The sequence below is a fragment of the Eleutherodactylus coqui genome, chromosome 3 (genome assembly GCF_035609145.1).
Source record: "Eleutherodactylus coqui strain aEleCoq1 chromosome 3, aEleCoq1.hap1, whole genome shotgun sequence".
NCBI classification, from domain to species: Eukaryota; Metazoa; Chordata; class Amphibia; order Anura; family Eleutherodactylidae; genus Eleutherodactylus; species Eleutherodactylus coqui.
Window position 1 is genome coordinate 258,580,876 of NC_089839.1, and position 18,387 is coordinate 258,599,262.

At 37.3% G+C, this 18,387-nt stretch overlaps 1 protein-coding gene across 1 annotated transcript; it reads right to left on the reverse strand.

Annotated features, from left to right (window-relative positions):
- Positions 1-12,372: 12,372 nt before the first annotated feature.
- On the reverse strand, positions 12,373-17,965 carry BARHL2 (BarH like homeobox 2). The gene is made up of 3 exons (XM_066594744.1): positions 17,317-17,965; positions 15,866-16,091; positions 12,373-13,157 (listed from the first exon to the last, which is right to left on the reverse strand). The coding sequence occupies exons 1-3, from the start codon at positions 17,855-17,857 to the stop codon at positions 12,845-12,847; spliced, it is 1,080 nt and encodes a 359-aa protein (XP_066450841.1). The 5' UTR covers positions 17,858-17,965; the 3' UTR covers positions 12,373-12,844.
- Positions 17,966-18,387: the final 422 nt, after the last annotated feature.

Consider the following 18,387-nt stretch of genomic DNA (forward strand, 5'->3'; position numbering starts at 1 on the left):
GCTGCAAGATTTCCTTGCAGATTACAGCTGATCTATGGGACTCTCAGCAGTAGGAAACTCTATGAGTAACAGGAAACCATTCTACAGCAAGATAAAGTTTTCCAAAGCAGATAACGATCCTAATAAATAACTGCACACAAAGCCTGACATGCACACAAAGTCAGTTTTCGAATACAAAAATGCTCCTATCAGATGTTCCATCAATGGATATGGAGCATGAAAAAAAGGGGAGGGGGGACTAAAAAGACTGATCCCCCTAAAAATGGACCTGAATGAACTGAAAAGTCAGCTATAATGAGAAGTGACTCAGGTCCTAGATCATCAATCTTATAGTTCCTGTGATCCAACGCATAAAGTGGATCAGGTAATAGGTCTAAAGTTTGGATAAGATATCCTAGTGTAACAATTAGACCCCTTGAGCATAAATAGAAGTTAATGGAACCAGTTCTCAACAATAGTTGAGAACTGATAGATTTAGAAGAATACTGGTAACACTAGTTCACAAGTAGCATCTCTAGTGGCAAAGGGTAGGGGATAGTAGATACTATAAATAGAAGCTAATATAGAGCAGCATTCACTCCATTCACTTCTATTTATGCTCAAGGGGTCTAATTGTTACACTACGATATCTTATCCAAACTTTAGACCTATTACCTGATCCACGTTTACGTTGGATCACAGGAACTATAAGATTGATCATCTAGGACCTGAGTCACTTCTCATTATAGCTGACTTTTCAGTTCATTCAGGTCCATTTTTAGGGGGATCAGTCTTTTTAGTCCCCCCTCCCCTTTTTTCCATGCTGGAACATCTGATAGGAGCATTTTTGTATTCGAAAACTGTCTTTGTGTGCATGTCAGGCTTTGTGTGAAGTCTTTTTAGTTTTAAAATTTATTAAATGTTACGTTTTAGAGTTGAAAAAAGTGAAAAGTATTAGTGGCCATCCAGTTGATTCTTCTGCCTCAGTGAAACTAATAAATAACTGCCATACATTTTTTATTGAGGAATCTTCCAAAATGTTACTGGGTCTTCTTCAGGTCAGGAAAGTGATATTATCAGACACATGGAGAGAGTATTGGTGTAACTATAAGGGATGCAGAGGATGGGGTTGCACCCGGGCCCAAGAGCCTTAGGGGGCCTATAAGGCCTCTCTTCTCCATATAGAGAGCCCAGTACTATGAATAAAGCATTATAGTTGGGGGCCCTGTTACAGGTTTTGCATTGGGGACCAGGAGCTTTAAGTTACGCCTCTATGTTAAGGGGTTAAGAGAAGTTGGGGGACCCCAAGATAAACTTTTGCACCTGGGCCCATGAGCCTTTAGCTATGCCCCTGGGAGAGAGGTTGAATTTAGTTTAATATATAGTGCTTACAATGCCTTTGATTTGCCATCTGAAGTGAATACTTTGTATATTGTTGAGTGAACCAAAACAGTAGAACCCTGTTTCAGGTCAAACTCTACTAAAAGTTTGCTTTGTGTGGTTTGTCACACCTAAACCCACTAAACTTTCTTTTTCTCTTCATATTTTAGGAGTATTAGTGAAGTTCAGGTTTGGCTCAAACTAATTTTGCCCTAATTCAGCAAGCCGGTCAAACCAAACTTTTGAAAAGTTTATTCATCACTGTTCCTGGATATGAGGAAATGCCCCATATGTCATCTGACGTGTACTTTTCTACTTCATAGTTTTTGAGAGTGTGCAGAGGTTTTTTATAGACTTATCCTCTTTTCTCTCCCAAATATGGAAGTTACCTTTTTATAAAATATTTATTTCCTTTTTACAGGGGATTCCTCGTTAGCTTCTATAACATATGTGCCTCCAGTTATTGTGCACATAGTTATACTGGCAGCAAAGTACTGTATTTTAACCCTTTAATGCTCCAGGATGTAAATTTATGTCCTGCAGCGTCGGGGTATGTATGCAGAGAGATCGAGGGGCGATCCCATGACATTGCCATGACCGACAGGCCGCGACATCTATCAAGCCATCTCCATGTGGTGGCTTGATAGACTGCCTGTCAGATAGCTGGCTACAGGAGCGATCAAAGCATTGCTAGTTGTGGTCCCATAGGGGGAGCTAAAAAAAAAAGTAAAAATAAGATCAATAAAGTTTTACTGATTGTAAAAAAAAAGTAAAAGTTTAAATCACCCTCCTTTTGCCCTATCTATAATGAAAAAAAACTAAGTCATAAAACGAAAATACATATTTGGTATCTCCGTGTCCATAAAAGTCAGATCTTTCAAAGTAGTGCAGTTCTTACCCCACAGGGTGAACGTCGTCAAAAAAAAAAAAAAAGAAAAAAGCCAGAAATGCACCTTTGCAGTCACTCTGTTTCACAGAAAAAATGCAATAAAAAGCAATCAAAAACTTGTATCTATTCCAAAATGATATCATCGTAAACTACAGGATGTCTTGCAAAAAATGAGCCCTTGTACAACTATGTCGATGGAAAAATATAAAAGTTATTGCACGCAGAAAATGGGGGGAGAAAATAATTTAAAAAAATTAAATGTCTTTGAAAAAAATAAAAGTAGTACTGCAAAAAGCAAACTATACAAGTTTGGTATCGTAGTAATCTACTGACCCATAGAATATAGTGATCATGTCATTTTTGGTGCAGTTAGTAGAAGCAAGAAGCACTAAAAGATGGCGGAATGTTGCTTGTTTTTTTTTTCATTTTACTTCACTTATAAGTTTTTCAGTACATTATACGGTACATTAAATAGCACCATTGAAAAATACAACTCGTGCCGCAAAAAACAAGCCCTCATGCAGCGACGTCGATGGATAAGTATAGGAGTTACGATTTTTTAAAAGGCGGGAGGAAAAAACGAAAATGGAAAAAAAAGGGGGCCGCATGATTAAAGGGTTAAAGCAGTGCATCTATCCACAACCTCCAATAATTTTATGCCATGCCAGAGTCAGTGAGAAAGTTCATGTATATGGAAAAATCAGAAGCTGAAATGGAAACCATATTTTACTAAAATTCTACCAGAGTTAGATCACCAGGAGCCGGCCTTTTCATTTCTCTACATCAGTGTTTTAAAATTCCAGTCCTCCAGTAGCCCAAACAGGTCAGGTTTTCAGGATTTCCTTCGTATTGCACAGTATTGTCAGTACCTCAGACATTGCCACAGGTGTTCTCTCTACAGGATATCTTCAAATCATGACCTGTTGGGGGGAACTTGAGAACTGAAGTTAAGTAAGAGTGCTCTGCATGGTACTACTCTGAACTACTGAAAAATGGGTTTTCAAGGGAGAATACTACTGATGACCTATTATCAGGATAAATCATCAATAGTTGATCGGCTGGGATCCGTCGCTCGGGACCATGACCGATCAGCTGAGTAAACACATGCCAGTAGCACCGCAGATACACAGAGGTCGGAGCAAAAGCAGCAGAAGCCTCTGTGCCGACCTCTGTGTAGTGGCCGCCGCTTTCAACTGCAGGGTGGTGTCTCATTTAAATCTACGCGAACTGTGCCTGTAGTTACAAACACCGACCACTACACAGAGGTTGGCGTGGAGACTTAAGCTGCTTCCGCTCCGACCTCTGTGTATTTGCGGCACTGACAGCATGCGCCCACTCAGCTGATCGATCAGGGTCCCGAGCGACGGACCCCAGACGATCAACTATTGATGACCCATCCTAAGGATAGGTCATCAATAGTATTCTCCTTGGAAAACTCCTTTTAGGTAAATGACTGGTAACCTCTAAGGCTTATTTCCCATTTATCAGTTGTGTTCGGTCAGTGGATTTTTACCAGAGCCAGACACAACCAATGACATTCTGGTGCACTGCCTCGGCATCCATAGCTGGACAGAAAAATGCTGAATGTAACATTTTTCTGTCCAGCACAGATAGACATCAAATCTGATGCACCAGATGCCATGACCGATCCCATAGATAACTATGGAATCATATCTACCATTAGTTTCCCTTCGGTGTTTCACTTCAACACTAGAGGGAAAAAAAGCCGGAGGTCAGATATTTGGGAACCCAGCCTTAAGCTTGACAGAACATCACAACTTATAGGTGATCATTTTAGAAGGGGGTTGAACAATGCCTTAAAAAAAATTCCAATTTGCTAGGCCTTAATATTTCAGTTTGCCATTATTTCCCAAACTTCATTACCCCACCAGGCAGCTCTCAGATTTGTGGCATTTTACCTACATTCCCTGCAGAACACAATAAGGAGGATGCAGATGTAGATTGCATTGGAGAGACGCTGTAAACATCACACTATTTTCTGTAAATATATCATTCTGCCACATGTCATCACATATTTCTTACCTATCATAATTATTCGGTGTGTACAACCCACAGCAAAGCTCAAGTGCTAGTCATTAGGTGGATGTAATGACCTGTTACCTTCCTCTGGCATTTTTAGTCAGGAAATATGCCTTAACCCATCATGCAGACTTCACTTTAATAGAGAAATAGAGACAGACAATTTCACTATTAATTCCGCCGTACAAGGATAGGAAACAAGAGTCTTAGATCTTTTTTAATACTACTGTTCATTTTCTGTGGCTGTACTACTGGTGAATATTGTTTAACTCCTAGGCATAACGAAACCGCACTTTGTAGAAAGCATCAGTGAAATATCTCTACCTTTGTTATTAGAATTGTCAAATGTATTAAAGCTTTAGCTAATAATTACAAATAATGTAGGAATAATACTAAAAATAACAGCAATAATAATGGAATAATGAGAAATCGATTAGATGTTAGATAGATACATTGTGTCTCGAAAGTGTGGAAACACCATATTAAAAAACGGTTGGCAGACAATCATCTAATTTTGAATGTAAGCTGCGGGGAAAGGAGTAAACCTTTTAGATCATGCGACCGGCATGATGGCCGTTTTGAATGCCGCCATCTTTGATTCCCCTCTAATTTTTCCAATGGGAAGGTGGGTGTTATATATCAGACTGGCATAGAATTTCACCCGAAAAACAGTGGTGTGCTTCATTTTAACATAATGGTATTCATTCTCATGTTAATACAGTGATTATTCATTCATAACAAGCAATGTGAATGATGGCGTTATCTCGAGCAGAACATGTTGAGATCATCTTTATGTCAGGTGAATGAAACACGGGTCATCACAGCAGATTTCAATCAATTCCACCCAATCAGACCTCGTATTACCGACAGTGCAGTTGCCAAACTTCTTTCCAAATTCTGAGAAACCGGTTTTCCCTAAAGTGGATAGGTCAGAGGGGTCCGGTCAAGTGGCCACCATGTTGTCCTGATTCAACCCCTTTGGATCTCCATCTGTGAGGTTATCTCAATACACTTGTTTACTCTGAGGAGATGTAGAATCTTGCTCACCTGAAACATAAAATTGTTGATGCTTGTGCTAGCGTTCAGACCAATGTTCTGGTGAGAGCTCATAAAGTATAGATGAAAAGTATAGGGCTAAAACATAAAATCACTTCGTTAACATTAAAATGAAGCACACTATTGTTTTTCTGGTGAAATTCTCTGCCAGTTTGATATATCACACTTGCCTTCCCACTGGAAAAATTAGAGTCAATCCAGGATAGTGGCATTCAAAATGGCTGTCATTTTGGTCACATAGCCTAACAGGTTGTATGCAATTTGGATCATTTCTGCCAAACTCTTTTATCTCTATATGGGTGTTTTCTCATTTTTAAGACACCCTGTAAACAGATAGATAGATAGATAGATAGATAGATAGATAGATAGATAGATAGACGGATAGATAGATGGATAGATAGATAGATAGATAGATAGATAGATAGATAGATAGATAGATAGATAGATAGATAGAAGATAGATAGATGGATAGATAGACGGATAGATAGATGGATAGTTAGATAGATGGATAAGTTACGCTTTGTATGTACTTATATTAATCAGCCGTTTTCTTGTCCCCCTATTCAAAGAGATGCATCAATATTTTCTTGAAATTGGTATTAAAGGGATTATCTCATTACATACATCTTTTTAGTATGAGAGACACATTTTTTTTGCTGTGGGTTCAGCTCTGGACAACCACAGGAAATGAACTGGCTGCTCAACAGAAAGGTAGTGCTACCTACTCAAATGTCCATCCATGTATTAAAGGATGTTGTGTACCGCAATTCAAAATGCTGCTTGTTAGCTGTTTTCTACTCTAAAACAGGGTCTGAAGCACATGACCCCCTCTATGATATCCATACACTCTGACCAAATAGTCCATATAGGAAAGGGGTTGTCCAGATGAGTTAACTGTTTTAACAGAACCTGAGAGATCGGAACTTCTAAAGCTTACTAGATTATCAGACAGTTACCCAAGAATAAAACATACTTGTAAGGGTCACTAGAAGTGCTGTTACAGAAAACAATCCATCAACTACACTTTATAAACTAAAGGTCACACCAACCAATCAGACATTGATACCATCAATGATTTGGAGAAACCCCTTTAACTTCATATGTACATTTGCAATGTGAATATATACTGTCTGCCTGAACCTTTTTGAAGACTATGTACCATAAATGTCAGAGTGTTGTCCTGGGCTGTAAATCTGAAAATGTTTGGAGCCGGTTTAAAGCTTCTCTAGGAAATTACCCTAGAAAGAAGACAATAACAGTTCATTATTACCACTTCTGCTTTCTCCACATATATTTGCACAGTGCTTAATAAACCTTGTGTATTACATAGAGGCAGTGGTACTGTAACTGCTTGCTTTTTCTCAACATGGCAATCATGGCCAATCATGTGATTGCTGGTTGCTTTCTGCATGGCAAAGCGGAAGATGCAGATGCGCCGTACCTGTAGCTAAGGTTGCCACATGGTATTGTTTTCTCTTATCACTGGTTGTCCAATAGAAGAATCCCCAGTTACAGTGTAAAACTGCACAGTAAAAAGGTTAGAATGTCTCCAGCGGTTTCTAATAACCTCTTGGTTCAGATTTTGGAAAAATAAAAAACATATAAAAATTAGTGGGGAAGAAACATTTTACCAGTTGCTTGCTTATATCTATCATTCTGGCTTGGATAGTTTAAATTATTGATACAAAATGGGAAAGATAGTTCGTATTTTATTTAAGAGTTAATCACAGAAATAGAGATTAGAAATTCAAAGCCCCATAAATCATGGAGAAAATGCTGTTGGGTATCTCAACAAAAGATAAACCTAGGGATATGAAACATGTGCAAATCAGTAAAACCTCACTAAATCTTGTCATTAAGGGTTTTTCTCACATTGGAAATTGATGGCGTATCCACAGATAGTATTTTCAACTATAGGGCTCCTATCCATCAAGCGACAGCATTCCCTACGCCAATAACTACCTTGTCTGGTGAAACTGGGGGAGGACTTCTGTTCTCCCAATAATTAGAGATTTCCAAGTTAGATATACCATAAATTTAAATACGGCATAATCATCTAATGTGAAAAAAACCCTTTAAGAACCAAAATACTCTGGTTGTGTAAGGGATTAGCTAATTTTTTGAAATTACAGTTTTGATGGTGTTCTTTAAAGGGGTATTCCAGAGACTGTGCACAATTTTCCTAGAATTTCTACTTATTGACAATATTTTAAATGTCCACCCAAATCATCAAACTAAACCTCAGTACTTTTTAATACTGACCTGCGCCACTACTGCTTTCTAGCCAGCTTCAGATTTCCACAGGGTTATTTAAAAATGGCCGCTTGGGAGTGCGAAAACTACATTTCCCACAATACCCCATTGCCAGTTACTGACGGATGCACATTCACGACTGTATAAATTCTTTATCATTACTGAATGTGAAGGCACTGAGCATGCCTGACCAGTAAACAGTGGAACATACAGGTCGCAACCATTGGATACTAAGCAGGAGGGGAGACCACAGGAAAAGCAATATCTTTCCAGCTTTATAAAACAAGTTATAAGATTATATTCCAAAATTACATGTTATCATCTCATGAAGCATGTAACTTTCATTTGGAATCGCTGGACTATCCCTTTAAGGCCGGATTCACAAGTATGGTTTTTGATGCAGATTTGATGCATTCTATTATGTGTTTTTTTGTTGTTGTTTTTTGCCAAAACAAGAGTGGATCCAAAAGGAAAGACTAGTATAAAGGTAAAATTTACATTGTATCTTCCCTTTTATATCCACTACAGCATTTGGCTCAAAAAAGTACATCAAAAACTGTATGTGTGAATCCAGGTTTTTTTAACCTCAAGAAGGAGTTGAGCCTAAATTGAAAAATATAACTAAATACTTTAGGCTGGATGCAGTTTTTTATGCATTTTTTCAGTAAACTAAGTGAAGTCTTAGACAAGGCTTTGCTTGTACTCTTCTATCCTATTCAATCCACTACTATCTTTGGCTACTAAATGTAAAACTGTATCAAAAACCTGCAAGTGTGGAACCAGTCTAAAAACTCTTCTTGTATAACCCATTCCAAACTATAGTTTTAGAAATTGCATGAAATGTAAAGTGTGAACACATCTTGTGTTGTACAGTACAGTGTAAAAATGTTAGGCAGGTGTGGAAAAAATGCTAGTGTAAACATGCCACAGAGAGAACATCACGCAGTCTATTGAAAGATGAGCAAAACACGTACCAATGGAATATATTTGCTCAGCCTTTCAGAGGTGTGAACGATGGATCTTAAGTGAACTGAAATCCATTGTTCAAACGAAAAGTGCACAATGCCTGCTTTTGCATGTAATGATTATCGCTCATTTTCGGCCTTTTGGACAAATTTTGAGCGATAATCATTACGTGTAAAAGGGCCTTAAAAGTGCTTTAAAAAACAGAAGTGTAAATAGTTTTTCTATGTCAATTAACAAAATGCAAAGTGAATGAATAGGAGATAAATGTAAATCAAATTAATATTTCGTGTGTTCACCCTTCAAAAGCAGCATCAATTTTTTTAGGTACACTTGCACACAGTTTTTGATGAAACTCGGCAGGGAGGTTGTTCCAAACATCTTGGAGAACTAACCACAGATCTTCTGTGGATGAAGGTGTGCTTAGATCCTCCTGTCCCCTCATGTAATTCCAGACAGACTGTTCTGTGAGGGCCATAGGATCACTTCCAGGGCTCCCTGTTCTTTCTTAAGCTGAAGATAGTTCTTAATGACATTGGCTGTATGTTTGGGGTTGTTGTCTGCTGCAGAATAAATTAGGAGTTAATCAGATGCCCTTTATATTTTGGAAAAAAAATCTTTGCAGCATTTTTACCTCACCTGCATAAAACATTTGCGCAGTACTTTACAGAAATAGTATTCATTGCTGTACACTGGCTTAACAAGTTTCCAAAACATAATAGATGATATTTATATAGCAGAAAATCCACAATAATAATAATATTGTCACTACACGTGTATATGTTCTAGTTCACGTCCATGTGAGTGAATAGGACTATGAGTGGGAGCTGTCCACGGTGCTGAATTGCTCCTACGCTTTACCTGCTACATATGAATAGAATCCCTGAGGTTTTTTTCTCTGTATTATATCCATGTTTTCCTAAACTGTGACTTCAAAGCGAACAAAATATTACAGAAAAACTAGTAGAAGCCTAAAGAGCCTTTAAGAAGAGTCAGGCATATACCCAGCGTTTTATGGCTGCTTAGAGTCACTTAGAACACTTGTGCTGATAGACTATTGCAGCTTCCAATGTGTAGACAACCATTTCTGCTCACCCCATTGTATCTTTACTTTCCTCAGAAGGGTCTTGTGGCCTTTTTTGTGAACGATCTCTTCAACTCTTCCAAAATAATAGTTTCTATTATTCTGTAAATCAGAAGTCTGTGCGGCTCTACTCACTCTCTTCTGAGATAGAGTTGACTTTAAATCGTTTTATTGCTGTGAAATTGTAACAGATAAGGAGGAAACTTTTTGCTGAGTGCTCTATTGCTATTGTCATTTTAGATGTCAAACGTAAAAGAGGAAATATAACTTCTAACTATTTACTGCTTCAAAGCATAATTCATGGGTTAATAAATAAAGGCAATAGGAAACCTAAACTTATGTGCACCTTTCTAGTGTTATTCCCCCCTTTTCTTTGCTGATCACCAGTATGTTGTATTGGAAGTGTGATAAACCTTCAGTCCACCCACACTATGAATGCTGCTCACTGTTGGGTCTGGTGTTGGAAAAGCTTCTTCTATTTGCTAGAGGCAATGAATGAAAGAAACTGTGATCTTCTAGAAATGCCATAATAAGCAGGTTAGTCAAGCAAAGATTTACATGTAAAGAAATGCTGGAACATACTGATTTTCTATATGTCATTCACAAATGACAAGAGCTTCTAGATGCGGATCAAGGCATGAACTCTCCTTTATTGCCATATAGTTATGGAATCATTGATACATATGGGATATGGAGAATATTCCCAACTTGTTCTTGCTCTCAGTAAAAATGTTTAATGTTAACATGAAAAGCAAGTGTGGACTCCGCTGAAAATACTTTGCACCTTTACTATTTAAATACCCTGGGATAGTATAGTCAGTCCGCTAAAGAATATATAAAATCCACATTGCGGTTCCAGATAAAGATGTAGCAGAGCTGAATTTTGCTGTGATTTGCTATTTTGCTATCGGTAATTTCCATAGGACCGTAGATGAACTAGATAAGTTTTCTAATTACCCTTCTGCATCAAAGACAAATAATCTAGCACTGCTAGATTTGCAAGTTGTTTTATAATTAGAGGAACATATATTGATGAAAGCGCTCGTGTACCAATGCTAGAATCAAGTGTGTCTGCATATATGCATGTATTGATATGAATACAGACACATGTGTTTCTACTTCTATATCTACCTGTCTGTCTACAGCGTGCATGAAAACACAAGATGGGGACATAGTCAATACTACCACCTCTTCACCTCTGTATATTGCCAAATGACAAAGTCAGCTCAACTACATCTGTATGTATTTTCTAAGACGGTAATGGTGTGTAGGAAAAATAACTGCTGTGTCTGGAAAGAAAGGGCTCTCAGTTGGCTGTAAGGTCCCCAGCAAGGCATAATTACAACAGATACAAGGGCACAAACGAGGGAGGCGTTCCTGCGCTTCCCCCCTCTCATTGTTGGACTACTGCAGAGGTCAATATGGTTTTAACGCAAATTTATTAGCAGAGAAATCAGCAAACCATTGCCTAATTAGCAAAGCCCAAATAAATGTGCCCGAGGGCTCTTTCCAAACAGAAAGGAGAAGATATAGAAAAAAAAGAAAAACACAATAAAGGTCCAGTGCAGCTCAACCCTCAGAGGATCTCAGAAGATTCTACTCCATGAATCTTTTATACATAATTGCTGGATATCTTTCTAATTTTACAGAAGGAAATATTGTCTTCACCTTGAACAGTCTCAGCTTGTTATCTTAGGGCTAATAAATTGTGGCAAGAAGAAGCTGCTAGATCGATTGCAAAAAGTACAACCCGTAAATAAATTTTGGGATAGAGAATGATGATAATGATGATGTCCGTGAAAATGTGGATGGTGATATTATTATGCATTATGTTGCAGTTTATTTTTTGTATTAATTTATTGACCCTTTATTATTAATTATTTTGTTTAAAAAAGTTAATCTTTTTGCTTTCCGATTCTATTAACACTGGATCGTTCCCCTTACATTTGCTGACAGATGGATGATTAGATAGATAGATAGATAGATAGATAGATAGATAGATAGATAGACGAAGCATAGCTCAACCTTAAAATTGATGCATAAATTCAATGCACTGACTTTCTCTTTATATTTGACATTCAGGACACCCGTTGCTGTTAATGTCTTGTATATATAAAAGTGTGCGCCCACTTGATCTTTCCTTTGATTTAAGCTATGTAATTGCTCAGCCAGTGTCCATCCTCGCATACTGTCTGTTCCCTAAGATTCTCTGCTTCCCTGGAACAGCTGTCAGATTGAGCATCAGCTTCTCAGTTCCCAGGCAGGCCACCCAACCTTACAAATCACTCATTTTGCTCATTAACGTGTTTAAAATTCATAAAAAACGAGGACACGCTGCTGCCGATGGCAATCCCCAAAACCTCCTCCCAAATAGTCTCCATTTCCAATCTATAACAGATAAACAAATTAGCGCAAATATCTAGAACATTTGTATTGATCTAGAACATTTGTTTTTTATCTAGAACATTTGTTTTTTTTTATATTATATAAAACATCACTTTATCCAGAGCCAACCCATTGCGTATAATAATTTGCTAACCAATACATTTCATTGTAGTAATAATGTGTGTTTTTATTTTATTAAAATTATTTTTTCTGCATGTTAAAAAAGAGATAAATTTTATTATTATTTTGTGTTTCTTTTCAATCACAAAAAAAATCTGTCTTTTTCTCTAATTATTTATTTGATTTGCTCAAAAAAGACATAAAAAATGAACGAGTAGTTGTGACTTTGTCTGAACAACATATAATAAATATGATATTTGAGTCTTTCCAATGTACATTGTATATTAGAGAGCATGCCACTACTCAGAATGATTCCGCTCACGATCAGTGCAAAGTTCTCCCTTCTTTCCCTTTGACTCCTTGCTTTTTCCTTTGGACTGTAGTATTTCTTCCTTGGCGCTCCTGGGAGCGCCACTCTAGGCCACTGTCCTCTTATCCTTGGCAGTGGGCGCCACTTCCTTCGTTTCCTTCATATATTTTCCGTTCATGGAGTTTAGTCCTCTTGTTTTATTATAGGGTTCTGCTCTATATAAGTACAGTTCATTCTGTATTAGGTGCTTCATGTCTGAGCCTTTACAGGGGGTGCCCATAAATTGCGTCCCACATGTCCCTTTATTCTGGTTGCCTTTTTCAGTTTTTGTCCTTGTTGGTTGTGATAGTGCTGTAGATAATAAAAACATAAAAGAGGTGCAATTTCACCGCGTGTGAGGTGTGCCAGGAATGGGGTTGCCCAAAGGGTTAAGAGCTGGCTGTCCCCCAGGACCTAGACCATGAATGAGAACCCTGGGGACTAGGGGTCTCTGTAGCTGAGGGTGGGGTGCAGGGGGAGTCCTGTACATACTACTGTACATAGCGGCAGCTGCTGCGGCTGCTGTGGTGCTGTCCATACTACTCAGCAGGCTTGGGTGATAAAAATAAGGAGAAGGGAACATCCTCTGTAGAGCGGAGTAATTGCCGGCCTCAGCCAAAAGCTCCAGCCCCACTGCAGTCTGCCTCTTCCATTTTGTCCTACAGAGGAATAAAACGAAAATACTAAGTATATACAACAGTACAAACACTTCATAATATTCTATAACCAATCATACATCTTCCTTGATTATGTACTGGCTACAGACTATACATTCAGAAGCACAAGGCCCCCCGAAGACGCCGGCTGTGGTGGATTCACTTTAAGAAAAGACTCAAGACTATCCAGAGCTCTGCCTTTAGCTCCTACAGAGAGCTATAGAGATTTGGAGGCTTTGTTACAATTCTTCTGCTAGATATGTCTCATCCTCATCATCAATTGCAACTTACTGTAGAAGAACACAATCATTCCGAAAGCAAAATGCGAGCAGACAATGACACAGTGAGAGGCCACCATGTGATGCTATGAATCGTGTTACTACAGATTACTGCAATATGGATACTTGTACTACTTTTCCCATTAGTATTAGTACAGTAATGTTGCTGGATTAGTATACTATCCGTCATAACTACTGGATTATTACAAGTGGATTATAGTATTGCAGATTATCTGTATTACTTTATGACATCGCTACATTGTACTACCGTATCCATTTGTATCGTTATTAGTGCACCACCGGGTTGCTATAGTATGAATTGACTAATATTTGCATTACTGTTTCCAATGAGTTATTCCTATAACAATATAATATTCATATGTTTATTGTTTTATTAGAATATTATTAATGGATTTCACAATTTGTTTATCTTTTTTTATTACTTTTGGATCAGCATAGTATTACTATCAGATTATTGTACTACAGAGTCACCATAATACAAATGTTATATTATACTACTGCAGTATTATTATTGCATTATTGCTCTGTGAAGTCTGTATTGTTTTATAATACTCTAATATCTTTACTCATAGATTATTGTGTTATATCACAATTGTTTACTATACTATAGCATTACTGGATTATTGCACAATGGAGCATTAGTCGTTTTACTGTACTACTGCAATGTTATTACAGGATAATGTAGCCTTTAGATTGCAACTGTTAAACTATACTATTAAATAAAACTTCTTTTAGATTATTTTAGTATGAGGTATTTATATTTCAACTCTTTTACTATAGTACTAGAGTATTATCATATGATTATTGCACTGTGGAATCTGTATTGTTTCATTATACTTTAATGGATTACTGTACTATATTAAAATAGATTACTATACCATAGTATTGCAGGATTATTGCACTATGGAGTAATAATTGTTTAAATATACTAGTACAGCATTATTATTGGATAACGAAGCCTTTTTATTACAACTGTTATATCACTAAATACTTCATATTGCATCATTTTACTATGGGGATCTTTATATTTCAACTATTTTACTATATACTACAATATTATTGTAGGATTGTTTTATGATGTACTTGTATACAAATACTGTCCTCTCTACCCTCACATAGAAGTGAGAGATACCCAGGGCTTCAAGTACTCTAGGGAGAATACAGATCAGTAAAGATGTCACATGGGATACACAATGATGCTAATGAGATAATATCACAATATAACTACATTTTCCTACTTGTGACTTGATAAGTGAAGAGCAAAATTCTGATTCGTTTATTTCATCTCTCTGCCAAACGAGTATAGCTGAGAGCCTATGGAGTTGTTACTGGTGGTCGAGGAGAGTACGGGGGATCTGATAAACAAGCCCCTGACACATTATCTTACATTGCATACAAATGACACTAATTTTTTCCGACAGAATTAGGGTGGCTGAAACCGTCTGTAATGAGACAGAAAATTATGGAAAATAGAATTGTACTTCATTTCCTGCTACAAGATGAGTGTGGACAACAGGGATGAGGAAAATGGGATGAGGGACCTTCATGTAATATACATTAGTTTTATTAAAATAATACCATATCTGAATGGATTTGTTGACTTAAAAAAACCCAAATCATTATTTCTAATTGAATTCTTCGCATATTCAGTTTGCTTCTAGTGCAACACTGCATAATTAGACTGCAATGGGAATTCTTGCCAGTGTATTCCTGGGACACAGGAAAAGTAATCTGTCCCTAGTTTTGTAATGAAGATTTACACATTATTAATTCATGTGTATATTAGTTGCAATTTTTTCCCTGTCTTTGAAGCTATTAATTAGCCATATTTATCTCGTTATGGGCACTTTGTGGGTTTTCCACTGTGCAGATGAAACTCCTAAAAATACCCTGGGATATGGAAACTCAAATGTAGCCCCTTCAATAGGAAAAAATGAAAATAAATCTTCAGTTTTAGTTGGATTTGCATCAGTAATTTGATTTGTATAATCTTTCATTCTATAACCAGTTGATACTGTATTATAACTCTTCTGGACATACCTATCATCCTATTGACGAGCACTAATGAAGGGGCTAGGCATGTATACTATGTATAATACTTTGTAGTGTAGGGCATTGATTTGTTGTCCATTCTTTAAGTTTCCACAATTGTCCTGCCTCTCTCTCGTCATTTATTGGATACACTACTTCTAATAAGTATATTTCATCTGCTCTTTTAAAGATTGCATACTTTAAAGAAGCCTCTGTATTTTAGGTTGACTCTGGTGGTCTTCGATAAAATTACTGATCTGATGTTCAGAAAGAGTCCTGCACTCATAATTACTATTGTATCTCATATTCTCCATAGTTTGCTTTTTGCACAAATTTGCTTTTCTTTGTGTTTGTGTTTTGTGCCCATTCCACTATTCTCACCTTCTGTTTTGGTACCAGGTCTTCACTTGAGTGTCTGTGAGGTTTAGGGCTGCAGCCAAGTCCATTCGGTCTTGAACACTCAGATACTTCTGTCTCTCGAAGCTCCTCTCTAGTTGGTTGAGCTGGTGATCTGAGAAGGCTGTCCTCGCCTTCCTGGGCTTCTTGGACCTTACAGGAGGACTTTCCCGGCTGCTTGAAATTTCTCTATCCCCCTCTTCCTTTGTACCTATATAAGCAGAAATATAACGATACATATTAACTAGTGCACTAAAAGGGAAGATTATGGATGGATAGATAGATATTCAAGGTGATTATTATTGTTATTAAATATTTTTTGCACAGAATTATTGTTATAGTATCAAATATTTCTTATTAATATAATTAATCCTTATTAATTTTTATTCACATTATTGTTAGGATATTATGATTTTTAAATTATTTTTGTTATTTCTCTTGTACTTATTTTTTTCTTTATTTTTTTTCCCATCGCATGCCAGGTGAAAACTGTAACGAGAGCAGGTATTATTTATCAGCCTTGTATTTTTTTCTGAACAGAAGAAAAATCGATATGTCAAAAACCATCTCTGTTTGTACCAGTTTTTTTTCCTCCACCGTTTTTTATCATCCCTGCAGGAAGAACAATAATCTCTCTAATTGACCCACTGGGGAGGATGGTTTACACACGAAAAAAAAATCACCAGGCCACACTGTACATCTGGTTTTGATCATTAATGCACGAGAAAAAAATGACTAGACCAAAATAAATGGTTAAATTAATTCTACAATATTGATATTAGCTAACAGATAATGGTTCTATTGCGAGATTTTTTTTCATATTATTAACCCACTGGAAATTAATTGATGTCATTGCACAATTGCTAAAAATTGCATTTAATAGATAAGTGAGAGGTTTTTAATTAACACAGCAGTTTGCAATAACCAGGCACGTATTTAACAAGGGATTATGTGTAAATTAAAGCATTATTGCTTCGGTATCAAGCTAAGAAATTAATATTTTTGATAGAACGTAAATGCCAAGAGTTTATAGAGTTGATAACTAGATTGTAAATTATTTCAATCCTTCATATTGTATTTGCATTATTAATTTTCAGTGCAAATACTAATTACTAATATCTACATTATGATAATAATTATAGTGACAATAATATAACTAGTTAACAATCATATATCTTATTCACCTATAAAAGTAATAAAATGTATTTTTATTCATTCTAAAATAATAATTGAGACACAAAAAAATAATTAAAATAGAAACATTTTTAAATTTAAATATTTTTCTATTAAGAATCCAAATATTGAATAAGACAATATAAAACCGTTGAACGAAAAATAGTTAAAATCAAAGTAATACAATAGATAATCAAAGTATACAATGAAGCATTGAGACATAAGACTACAGGATAAAGCCATACGAAGTTTTTAACACTCACCATGCCCTTTCATATCTGAATGCAGGTCGTCTCGAATCTTTTCTGCTTTGCCCTTGCCATCTTGCATCTCCTGTTCTAGTTTCGGTCGAAAACTTTCTGAAGCCATATTGCCCTCATGCTTGGGAGTGTGATGAGGCGAAGACACACTGGTACTATAAGGGGCACAAGCAGCTAGCGGTTTGCTATCTCCCAAAATGTCTTTAATTAAGAAGGAAGAGGTGGAAGTCCTGGGGGCAGTGCCCAGCTGAGCTGCCTGCTGTGAAGGAGACTGCTGCTGCTGTGGAGGTGCCGGCTGATGACTGTGGTGAAGGTGATGGAGGTGTGCGCTGTCCACCAACCGGTGCTGATCAGCCGGCTCCATTGTAACTGAAATAGGAGATGAAGGCGAACTTCCCACAGTGTCTATTTCCGAACCAGGAGAGAGAGGTCCCTGGTTCCTAAAATCTCTGCCATCCCGGCTAAAGTCTCCATTCAACATGCCAGGGCTGCCAGAACCAGCATTGGACAATATCGTGTCTATCCCAAAACTGGATCCTTCCATGGTGCTTGCACTTCAAGACAAAGTCTTCATAACAATCCTCTTTGATCAATCGACCAAAAACAACCCAGGAGGAAAATGATGTATGAAAAATACTAAAAAATAAAACAGAACTCAAAAAAACAGATGCAAATGAATAAAGCAGAAGCAAATGGTTGAAGAGGGAATAGTGGAGCAGAGGCTGCGGTAGACACAAGCACATGTGCTGTTAGTTGGAGTACATACGTGTTTCTAGTGTCATGTGCCAGTGCTGTGCCCTGCTAGGCTATATTTCATGTTAATGGTTCTTGGGATGAGCTCTGCAGTGCTTCGAGTGCCTAGACTCTAGTTGTTGGAGAACTTTCTTTGAAAGTTGAGGTTGTTCTCAGACTGTGGCTAGATGACTCCTGCCTACTGCAGCTCCTTCCCTTGTAATCCTTCTCCTGTTGGGCTGCAGAGACTCCCTCCCATGACGTCATCACCAGGACCAGACACTCAGCCCTCCTTCTCCATCCTCCAACATTGGTCGCTTTGGTGGGAGAGACCTGACGTTG